Genomic DNA, 12,039 nt, shown 5'->3' with positions numbered 1-12,039 from the left:
AGTTAAAGCAGAATTCCAATAAGCAGAAATAGTTTCCCCGTTGCTCTTCCACTGCATTTTCAAGATCATTCCTTGTGGTATATACTGAGTTGCAGTTTTTCGTTGGTCTAACCACATTCTTCATTGGTGTTCCAGCTCATCAAGAAAATCTTCAAGAGTTCGTACATATCTGCATGTGTACTAAATGCATTAAAATGGATACTGCGTCCACGTTTGATGCTGTTATGGTTATCTCACTCTTAATTGGGATTTTTGTAATGCACAACTCTTCAGGCCATTGTTGGCCAATATTTGAACTCCAATATCTTAAACAGCAGAGACCGGAATGTGGTTTTATTGAACAAGAGTTCAAGAAGATTAACTCGAAAGAGTTTAGTTATAGCGTGGGCAAGATGGATCTCATGTCTATTCGAGCAGTCTTCTAGTGCACAGAGTGGCGACAGTGATACAAATGCATACAGTCAGGTACTTCTGAAGTAGAGGAATAGCACAGAGGCTTGACAAAACTGACATTCAGAGCGTTTAATTGTATATCATATTCCACATGTACACACCTGCAGATTTTTTTAACCAAATGTGTGATTACTAATATGCAGTAGCCTTCACAGATGTGTAGAGCAAGGTGATGACATAGCTGTAAAGGTATATATGCACCTGTTCTTATTTGAATGGCATGTTCACAATTTACGTAACCACAGCTGTGTGTGTGTATGTGGGGGAAGCGAGGGAATACAGCCAAACACCTGTATTCATCAAAAATACACCTTAATTCTTTTTCTTTTTTGAGATCATTGCATTGTACAACATACTAAAGCACAAAAGTTATTGCTTTGTCCCATCATTCTTATGACTTTCATTTTGTTGCTAAAGCTTTCATTTTGTTGTGATATACGTATCTGTAAGAATGGATAAATGCGATTTACGTTTCTGTAAGAATGGATAAATTTAGTATTATTTATATAAATGCTTGGTGTAAATTGTGAGAAAAAGTGTAGAGATGTAGTAAAGAGATTTTGCAGCCTAATAATAATAATAGTTCCAAAATCTGACGTGAATGGAACATATGAACCGTTAGAAAAAACCTGAAAGAATCCTCTTTTGATAGTGGACTTAGAAATGGGTGCAAAAGACACACTTTTGAGTTGGGTTTTTAATTACCGTCTTCTTATATTACAGTATTCTGATAAGGCCCTGTACACTCAGCTCTGCTTTTACCGATACATTTTTGATGTGGAGTATGCAATGGATAAAGTGATTCCTGAAGATGATAAAGGTAAGTTTAAATTTTTAATTCATTAACTATAGTTTAATAGCAACTTGCATGCTAGAAACTAGTACATTTGTACTCTTCAAATCTGAACTACGAGGCTATAATCTGAAGCAGAAAATAGAAGAAAGTATGGATTTAGGAATCCCCTGTAAGAGCAATGTGTTGTGTTGGAGTTAACCACTTTAACAATATATGTCTCCTTTCTTATTTTGAAGTGACTGCGCTTTGGAAAAAGTACTTTTCTTGCATGTTACACCATTAGAGAAAATTCTTTGCGTGAAATTTGAAGGACACATCAGTTCAGTAGATAGATTAATTAAAACATACGTATACAATATCTAAAAAGCCAATTAAAACTTATGTTCCACTATTAATATTGAAGAGACACTTTTTATCAGGGAGGAGATGATGGCACAAGAAAAGCAGTAATGCTAATTGTCTACAAAGCTCTCTTAAATACACAGATTAAGCTAATATTAGGAAGATTTTTTTTCTTCTCTTCTTCCAATTACCATAACATTTCTGAACTAAAACATTCTAAGCTGTAATGGATCCACAAGTTTTGTGCAGCTAAGTGATCTTCAAGCTGACAGAAGAATATTTCTGAAGGTGGGCTAATGCTTGGCCGAGTTGGAATTCTGAATAAAGCTGTGTTTGGGTCCCACCACGTCAGGGGAAGCATGTTGTCCACAGAGAGCGCTTGCACCGCATCCTCTGTGCGGTTCTGGTGCTGCCTGTGAAGAAAAGGTGCTGCTGCTGGAGGCTATTACTCTGATAGCTGCTCTGCTCTGACAGTCTCCCCTGCCCTGCGTCACCAGCTAGGTTGCTGGGTGATGGAAAGAGACTAAACAAAAATCACTCTTTCTAAATGTTATTTTGATAAGCCTTGTATGAAAATCAAAATAGCGTAACCTCTTAGCTAAAAAATGCTCAAATAAGCAACAGTCTGTTTTTGGACTGTTGTACTTAAGTTTCTTCCATTAGAGGTTTTCATTTCCTTTCCCAATCCCTCTAAGAGAGTGAACTCACTCTGATGCACTTCAGAATGACTTTGTACATCCAAAGAAGGTCACGCTGTACAGCCATCTCAGTATAGTACAACTCTGTAGATGTACTGAAGGAATGTTATACAGTGGATGCTACTGCTAGCTGAAACTGAATTACTTGTGTGTAGATCTCTTGCCTAATATAAGGACATAAGAGTAAAAGAGGCTTCATGGGTGATCACATCCAATCCCCTGCTACTGCAGACCACCACATCTTCAAGGACTGCAAGTTTATGGCGCTTCATTTTGAAACCTGTGGGTGGTTCTTCCCCGTGCACTGCTGTTCAAGATGTGTTTCAGACCCTCGTTCTACGATAGCTGAAAATTCACTATAATTTTCCCATTCTAACTTGTTTGTGGCTGGTTTATGTCCATTCACTAGATGTTTATTTCTTTTCCTTCCCTGTTTCTCTCCACTATGCTTTTGGAAACAGTCGTAACATCTCTATGTTGTTTTAAACTAAGGCAGAGACACTCTTAGCATTCTTTAGGAAGAATTGGTCTCTGCTGCGTGATCCTTCCTCTAAGCACCTTTGTGTGCAGTCTTTTCTAGGTTGAATTAATCTTTGAGTATGAGAAACTAGAAATTACATTGTATTTTACATGGTGTCTATCCAGTGTCTTGTACACTGGATCTGTACGTTTGCTGGAAGTACCTCTGCTGATGCTTTCTTGAGTCACCTATGCCCTGTTCATAGCTGTATCATATCATTAACTTGTAGTTAAGTAATGATAGAAATCTTGAGGTTTGAGGGTTTTTTTTCCTCCTGTCATTTTGGAACCATGAGTTCATATCTCAGGTTCATGGCATTTTGTTTTACTTTAATTTTCTTGGTTTCATTCATTTTGGACTGCTTAATCTCATTTGTAATTTTAGACTTCAAGGTTAATGAATTATCTCTGAAAAATAGTATGGTGGCTTCTGCATTCACATAATTTCCTACCTTCCGCCTTAATCAGAAAATGTTTCTTGGACCCTCACCTCTAATTGGAGAAAGTTCAATAAAATTAGTTTCCAGAGTAATTCTCGAGGAATTGCAAGAACTCTGCTAAGACCTTCTGTTCTCTTGGACAGTTTACCTTTCAGCATGGTGTATTTTTGTCTGTTTCTCAGCTGTTTGAAAGTTATTGTATAATCTTCTTCAGCTAGCTAGTGATTTCAGTATTGGTGCTGTAGCAGGTGTTAAGGCCAGATAAATTAAATCTGTTAGTTTTCCTTTGAAAATTGGTTCCCTTCAAAGAGACTAACTAGGTGAGTCTGGTAAAACTATGTACCATTTTGTCCCATTTTTCAGATATCCTTTGGGAGGAAGTCATCTTTCTGTTGCTCTAAACTACATGCAGAACTTGAGGATAATTGCTTATGCCTATTTGGGTCACCTTTTTATTTTACAGATACCAGTGTTCTGTTTTCTATTAATACATGTTACTGATTTGATATACTTAATTTAAAACTCTGTAGGATTGGAATAGTTTTCATATTCCAATTTTGTTGTAGTTGTGAAGTGGAAATTTAGTGAACTCCCCTTCGTAACATGAAGCTCATGTTTATTTTCCCTTGGAAGCCGAAAAATTTTGTTTCCATGCCATCATTCACAAGCCATTCTGTCCTTGACCTGTGGTCAGCATCATTGCTTTTAACAAAATGGCAGCAAAGTTTTAATTTAGGTTTTGTACATCTTTGGTGTTTTCAATCTCCTTTTTACTTTTTATGCAACTAAACCACTTATTTACTGTTGTTTTGATTTTAGTTTGGGGAGGTTTTTGCTTTGTTTTGGGATGTTGTTTTTCAAAGCCTAAATTGCATGGGCTTTAGGCGATTCTACCTTTTATTGCCATTTTTCCTGAGTTTTTAAAGACCAGTGGTTCTTCTTTGTAGATTCTGTTTATTCTTAAATAGCAGCTTTAGGTTGTTACTCAACTTGGAGTATTCGTCTATGAAAAAAAAAAAAAAAAGATTTTTCAATGGCTGGAGATTCAAGATATAAATGTGTTTTCCACCGTAGTTTGAAAGAATTCATGTCTTCTCTCATTCAGAACCTTGAGATTTCGCTACTAGTTCACTTGCGTTTTCTATACTTGCCTCTTCAAAATACAGAACCTTAATTACAGAACAGGTTTTGTTTGTTCAGCTATTTATATTGAAGGTCCATACTATTTATTGAAATGGAATCTAAAGTAATAATTGTGAAATCAGTGGGAGTTCAAAAAGACATTCAACCTGCTCCCTTTCCCTGCAAGAGGATCAATACCATAGCCTACTTTTGAAAGATAGGCTGAATTTAAAAAACCTCTGGTGATGCAGGTTCTACAACTTGTCAGGTTTTACAACCAGTTTCTTCTGGTGCTTCACTGTACTTACTATAGAGAGCTCTTTATATGTAAGATGAACTTTACTTTCTGAAGCTTATTCTGTGCACAATGGGTGACAGAATATTTTCTTTCTCTTAGAGTTTTACATATTTAAAACCTGTATGCTATTGTCTAAGTCTTTCAGCTACAAACCTGAATTTTTTTGGAGGAACAGAGGGAGAGTTTTCCACTTCTCTGCATAGGTTTGGGTTTTTTTTTTTAGACACCTTCAATAGGTCAAATCTGTCAGAGTGGAATACAGCAGAAGGATTAATTAGCATGTTTTGCAGACCATTCTTCTATTTATTTATACCAGTATGGTGTTTACAGTATTTGCAACGACATTGTTCATGCATATTTCATTTGTGATCTGCTGTAATAATTGTATGCTGTTGTTGGTCCATGTTTTCCCTGTAAGAATCAAAAATAAGCTGGTTGGTCTACATGATGCTTTATTGTTTCAGTGACTGGTGAAGTTAGCTGTCAATTACACCATCCAGGAGTATCTGGATTATATAGTTATGGGTCTTTAGTCCTATTACTGATAGTAGCATTTATCCTCCAAACAAATGTTTCCATTCACCTGGAAGTTTAAGGTCTGTCATGATACAGTTCAATGTGTTAACACTGTGATACAGTGCAAAGTTCTTAGTTTTCACACTACGCAAACTGAAATTCTAAAATTCTTTGCTGTCTTTGTAAATTAGGAACTGTTGCACAGTTATTATTGGATCAAAAAACAATTTAATTTTAACTACCACTATTTACACCTAATTTACAGATACAAATAATACCATAAGGGCTGTTTATTCTGAATTATCTTTTTAATCAGGAAAGGAAAAAGTGCTCCATTGTGACTAGTAACATACTCAAAATGTTTTCAGCACTTTCTTACACTTGGTTTTTCAAAGCTGGGTTGTGGGTTTAGTCAGACGTTCCTACCTAGGTGAACAGTCAGCGCAGTAAGAAGCAGCAGGAGTAGCAAAGTAGTAGCATCCTCTGTTCATTTGGGTGAAAAAAGGATAGGTAAACTATCAGTGATTTTAAACACGTGATGTTTAAATACAGGAGTATGCTTGCTCTGTAAGCCTTAACTTCAGAAATGGAAACCAATGTAGTTTTATGGCTATGTCATCAGGAGATCAAAATAGAGTGTAGTAAGCTCTATATCATTATTCCATTCAAATACTGGTATTGTTAAATATTCAAAGATAGTACTGTTTTCATTTTGCTTCTACAGTAAAATGAAAACCTTTAAAAACGAAGAGAAATGGAGCGCACATAAAGTCAGTACAACTACTCTGCCTCACGCAGATGTCTCTAGTTCAGTTCCCCCTCCTGGCATCAAACAGAAGTCTTCATGGAAGATGAGGATGCTGCAGTCTCCTTATTCACAGTGACTGCTGCGTTATTCCAAAACTGTTAGTATCACTGAGGTTGTTTATGGTGCTGCATTTTTTTTAGAGAAATAGGATCCTGGTCACAGGATTTTTTCTGTCCCATACTGTAGAATAGGACTGAAAGCCACCATCTTTCCACCATCCCATTTCTAGGAGAGGGAGGGTCACAAATGTTATTCGCAAGGCATTTAAGTATTTCGGGAGCGGAAATTGCAGAGATGCTGTGGTATATTCTTTCACAGAATATTTTCAACTATTGAGCCCATGATTATTGGATTCTGAAAAGTCTGGGCATAGCTGTTTAATGGGTAAGCAGTAGAAAGTGAGGATGGGAGGAAGATAACTTTGGGAAAAGTGGTTAAATTTTCCTGTTTGTTAGGAAGACCTACATCTTCAAAGTACATGCCACTTTGTGGAAACAGAATATAGTTGTTTTGATCATATACTTATGGACTGTGGTTTTGTAAAACCAAATGCATATTCACAGGATATTTTCACACTTTCATCACAGCTTTGTGTGATGCCTCACTCCACCCTTCCATGCAAACACCAAAAGTGCCTAGTTTACTTTATGGATGAATAAACTGCAAAATTGCGTTGGGAAAAATGAAACTCTTCTAAGCTGTGTGACCTAGACATAAAACCATAAAATTCAGCTCTGAATATTTGTGTGAATCCTGTCATTTCAGTGTTGGGTGTTTTTCCCCAGTATGTTCATAACTTGATGTGCCAAGTAGCAGGTTGAAGTTGTTTGGTTTTTTTATAACTCTTTGAAAGAAGACAGTTTATCTCTTTAGCTGGTGACGATGGTGAGCCTGAGGGAGACAGCCTGACTGCAACTGGGGTTGAAAGGCTGGGCCTGAGCAAGGAGGTGTTCCTGCTCCGAGTTACAGTGTGGAGGTTCATTCAGATAAAGGGAGATCAGGTGCGAGATGAAGCTGGAAGGATTGTATTGTATGTGAAAGTAGCGCAATGAAATGGAGACTTCTGGCATCAGAACAATTTGCCACGTTTTTATCAAGGTACAGGCAGGAAGGCTACAAAAAAGTACTTGTTGCAATAAATAAGAACGGGGATATAGTTATCTATCTGCGCTTTCCAGGGGAAGATAAGGAGAAATCGTAGAAATAACGTACGTGCGTATGTATGTGTGCATTTATTTTTAAGATGGCAACAGGTGAAACTTGGCATATCTCTTTTCAGAGAGTACAGTTTGATAGACAAAGCATTTCTGTTTGCGTCATATCTCCAGACACCATCGCTAAGACTTCAGTTCACTATAGTGATCTTTACATCCAAGCAAACAAATGCTCCTCTGCACATTTGCTGTCAAGTACTTTGTCTTCCAATCATGTTGTTTTGAAGAGATTGTAAAATAATAATTTTCAAGAATTTAATCTTTGAGTATATCTTCAGAAGCACTTGTTCATTTTTCCTTAATGTGTTGTTTTGAAGAGGAAGATTTCTGAACTTTTTTTTTTAAATTGAGTCACTGTTTCTTGCGTATTTTAAATCTCACTAACTTTTTTGAAAGCAAAAACTATTGAAAATTATTCACTGTAGGTTTTTTGACCCTTTTGAAGTAATGTATGGGCAGTTAGCTGATCTTTTAATCTTAAGGTATTGTCCCATAATGATCATACTTTTTTTATTGCCAGTTGGATATTTTTGACGTCTTAAATATAACTTTTTCTCCATTCTATTTCCGCTTGTGTGGTCTTTTTGTTAAACCTACAAAATCTAAGTAAACCTCATTACACTGTACGTTTCTGTAATCCTTTCTCTGAGCACAAAACTTAATGGGCTGTGACACCTCTCTTGAAGTTATGAATTGTTATTTTCGCTGCTTGTGAATGAAATAAATGGAAATAATGAGTTAAAACAGTTACGATATGTCCACAACATGGGAAATCTGTGGCATGACAGGATTGCATTTATTGTGGCTCGTACTGCTAATAAAATGGTTTTGATTAATGAAGACACATTGTATTAATGTTAAAGGTAGGATGAAGTAGTGGCTTAACTAACTTCTGACTCCTCCTGAACCGGAATGGTTATTTGACCTCTTCAAATAAATATCCTGCTGCTACTGATAGTTTGGGGTTTTTTTCTGTATGTGGGAAAAAGTGAACAGAAATACATTTTCATTTGCACTTCAGGATTTTTTTTTTCCTACTTAAGTGTATAGATACATGCCAACTTGTTATAGCCCATGCAACGGTGTAGTCTATCTAATGTCATCTGCCTCCTTTATCAGTTCTCTTGTGAGTTTCTCTAAACAGAAAATATTTTTTAAAGCTCTTTTTTCTTCACTGTTTCTTTCTTATCTGCAACTCTTTGACATTTTTCTTATAGAGACCTTTCTCTTTCTGGTTTCATCTCTGTTAATAAAGCTTGGGGTTGTTTTTTGATGGGGGGCAGTTCTGTTGTTGTTAAATGCAAGTCAGAAGTGACAAGACTTCTTTCATTGACTACTGCTTCTCACAGCAGTAAGCTCTTTTCTCTAGTGGAAAGTGCAAGACTAGCATGTTTTTCCTTTTAGAAGACTCTTAAGTTTGATGGATCTGGCAGTGTACTCCAAAAAAAAAAAAAAATCCTGTCTTTTAGATACCAGAATTCTGATATTGATGCTAATTTTTTTACATCATTTTAGTAGAAATTGGAAACATAAATATAAACAATTTAACTGTGTATAATCCATTCGCTATACATGTGCCCAGATATCAGTAGGATAATGTAAAGCTAAGGCTTTAAAGAGATTTAAAAAAAGATACAATTATCTGTATGATTTTTAAGTCTCATAAGAAATGTATTTTAGAACTTGCCAGTGATGGCTCATAATCACTTTGATATTTTGAGGAAAATGGTAGCTTTAAACAGATGATACAGAATTTATTTTTAAAAATGTATTGTGCTTATACAGTTGATGGCTTTTATTTCCATAATGTTTTTTACTACATAATTATACATCTTAATTACGTAATTACCGTCATAATTATTATGTAATTACATGTAGTTCCACTAATTACAAAATCAGGAAGTGTAATTATCTACTAAAAACTTTCTGAAATCTTATTTGTTCACTAGAGATTATTTAAAAGACCAGTGACCTACTGAAGATGGTGTACAGTGTTGTACATAATACCAGCTCTCCTTTTCCCTTTTTTCATGGCCAATATAGTTTGAGAGAGTTGTGGAAGGACTATCATGTCTTTAATTATTATTTCCCTTAAAATTAGTTTGGAAACCTTGACAGTATTGCCTGCAAATTTGGAGCCTCTTAATTTTTGCCATTGATACCTTATATCTTTAAATTTAAAGATTCTGTAACTGAACTTACAGAAAGTTGCATAGTTTCAGTTAACACCTTTGTAACTTTATTCTTTGTATTTTGGTTGAGGGTATCTGGTTCAGGTATCTGGTGTCAGCTATAAAGATGTTTGGAAAAGTGTTGTTTATGGCCATGTATGTGTGGAGTGAAACCTTGACTCCACAAAAGATAGGGGGAATGCAGCTGATTTCTCAAGGGCCAAAGATTTCTTTTATTGAGGAGAACTCCTTTTTTAGTATTTGTTTTCCCGTATTGATATACGTTCATGTTTGTATGCTGATTTATTACTTACTATTGCACATACTTGGTTATAAATGTGTCTAACTGTGCAGTTTGAAAGCAAAAATTGTTTACTGCATGTTAAAAAAGAGAAAATTAATATTCAGGACACTTTATGGTTCTTTTGTCCTGATATTTTATTAAAACTGGGCAGATAGAAACTCTGTTTTCTATACATTAAATAAGTCATGTGCTACCTTCGGTAGATTGAATGAAAAGAATATTGTATAGTGTTAGATTTGGTGATTTTTTTTCATTCTGTAACACTGTGATGTATCAGAATGACATCAGAAATACAAAGCTTTCTCTCACACTCATCGTGACAGCAAACACGTATTTATTATGTCACAGTATTAAAGTGAACCACCAAGGGGAAAATACTTTCAGTTACAGAAAACAATTCATGTGAAAGAGATCATGTAAAAAAGCAAGTGATCACAATTTTTGATACTAATAAAAAGGAAGAAAATTGTAATCTCTGTATCAGAAGGAAAAGGTGAAATAGAAACATGAAGAAAAAAAGTTACAGGAATATTGACATTTCTGTGGAACGCTTCAAGACCTACTACTGTGTATGCACATGTATCGGTGTGTAATTTTTCTGTGCTTATTATATAAGGCAACTCTTTTACTGTATACTTGCTAAAAGCTCTTTTAAGCTCCTAAACTTGGCCTGGATCCGCAGGTGATGTGAATCTGTCATCTTCTTGATGTTAAATGTACTTACCTGAACTCGCATCTGCTAAGCATACGAGTCCTAAGGAGAACTTGTCTCCAAACCAGTTTGAATTATATTGACCTTTAAAAGAAACACATAGAGTCATTATTTGTGAACACAGACTGTGAAAACGGGATCCTTATTTGGTCGCCAAGATTTACTTTAATGCTGGAAATAAAATTATTTTAATTATACTTACTGAAGCACAATGACTGCACGGGACACATTTCTTTTGAAATACCTTTCTGTATCCTGAACAAACAAAGGATTTATATCAAAGACATGATGAAAATATAGTTATGCTCTTTTCTCTAAGAAAGAGATGGAGATAAATTCTTCTCTTTACTAAGGACTAGAAGGCTATGTAGAGAATAGCATAATGGAAAATACTTGTTTTATTCCGTAGGGGACACAAAAGCGGTGCATGATATATGTATAAAAATGCAGCACAAGACAGAGAAATGTCTAAATGCAGCTTAAATTTGGTTTATTAAATCAAAAAATACTTCCCTTCATAAAGGAGTATTACATTTTTGTCATCTCTCCATCAGAAAAATGTGGCGGTATCAACCAATGCAGATTGATCGATTTCTGGGCGGGGGGGTGGGGGGGGGGGGGAATGGAGCACTTGAAGCCATGGGTGTTACTGCCATGAGAACAGAGTGCACAAAAAACTGTTTGGAGTACATATTTCAGAAAAGCATTGGCAAGCACAACTGCTACCTCTTTGCCTCGCACGCCGTGCCTCCACGTGCATGGTTTTCAAGTCCCTCTCTCAGCAAAGCCACACTCATTCCATGACAAAGAGCAGCTCTATGAGACTGAAGAGAGAAAACTACCTTTTTCTTTTTGCTATTTAAAAGATCATCTCTTCATAACAATCCAACTACCAAATTTCATGTTTCAGGCTAATGTAATTCCATTGGCTTTTGAGAACAAATGAGTCTTCTGTGACGGGCCAAACCGTGGCTCAGCCTTGAAGAAAAAAAACAGCAGGATGTTCTTCTGTCCTGGCTTGTCCCTCTTCTGTGAGGGGGTGAGAGGGGCGGCTGGTCGGGTTAGGGAGCTCTGTGCTTTTATCTAGCAGAAATGAGTTTGGAAGAAGTTGATTTGATCCTGCCAGGATTACAACTGTCAAACGCATATCAAAATGTTTTCCTATCTTATATTATTTAACTTGGAATATAATAATGTAATTATTTTGACATGAAAACGTTACGTACTGTGGTATTTCCACTTATCTTTAAATAGACGTTTTTCACTTTGTGAGAGATGCATGCAGTAAGACAAAACAAAAAATGAATAAAAAGGAGTGAGTGACAGCCTCAGCTAGTTTATTTAGATGATAAAAACAAATAATATTTGACGTTAATAGAATTTTACAGACTTGGAATTAAAACATTTAGCTATTTATGGTGTTGTTTTATATGTCTGGTGTAATGATATATGTTGCATAAACAGCCAGAAGAACATAACAGCAGCACATAGCAGTAGCGTGTTTATCAGGTTAATGTTTTTCTTGGAAATTGTGTTACATATTCTTGGGGGAGGGCAAAGGAGCATTAAAGAGAAATTTTAAAATACGTATTATTTTTATGCTGTTCATAAATCATAGACATATGTATTCACCTTAAATTAGACTT

The 12,039-nt window shown here is 35.8% G+C and overlaps 1 protein-coding gene across 1 annotated transcript in view; it reads left to right on the top strand.

The window, feature by feature from the left end:
• POLA1 (DNA polymerase alpha 1, catalytic subunit) overlaps window positions 1-12,039 on the top strand; it is a 207,297-nt gene that overhangs the window by 160,458 nt on the left and 34,800 nt on the right. Inside the window, exon 36 of the mRNA XM_087756792.1 lies at window positions 1,177-1,273. Coding sequence (XP_087612918.1) covers window positions 1,177-1,273 — 97 coding nt within the window. The remainder of the gene's footprint in view (window positions 1-1,176; window positions 1,274-12,039) is intronic.

Source organism: Nipponia nippon, unplaced genomic scaffold (assembly GCF_047370975.1).
Source record: "Nipponia nippon isolate SJK-2023a ecotype South Korea unplaced genomic scaffold, ASM4737097v1 scaffold_2, whole genome shotgun sequence".
NCBI lineage: Eukaryota > Metazoa > Chordata > Aves > Pelecaniformes > Threskiornithidae > Nipponia > Nipponia nippon.
Note: the sequence above shows the minus strand (reverse complement) of the source record. Positions and strands in the feature narration are given on the sequence as shown.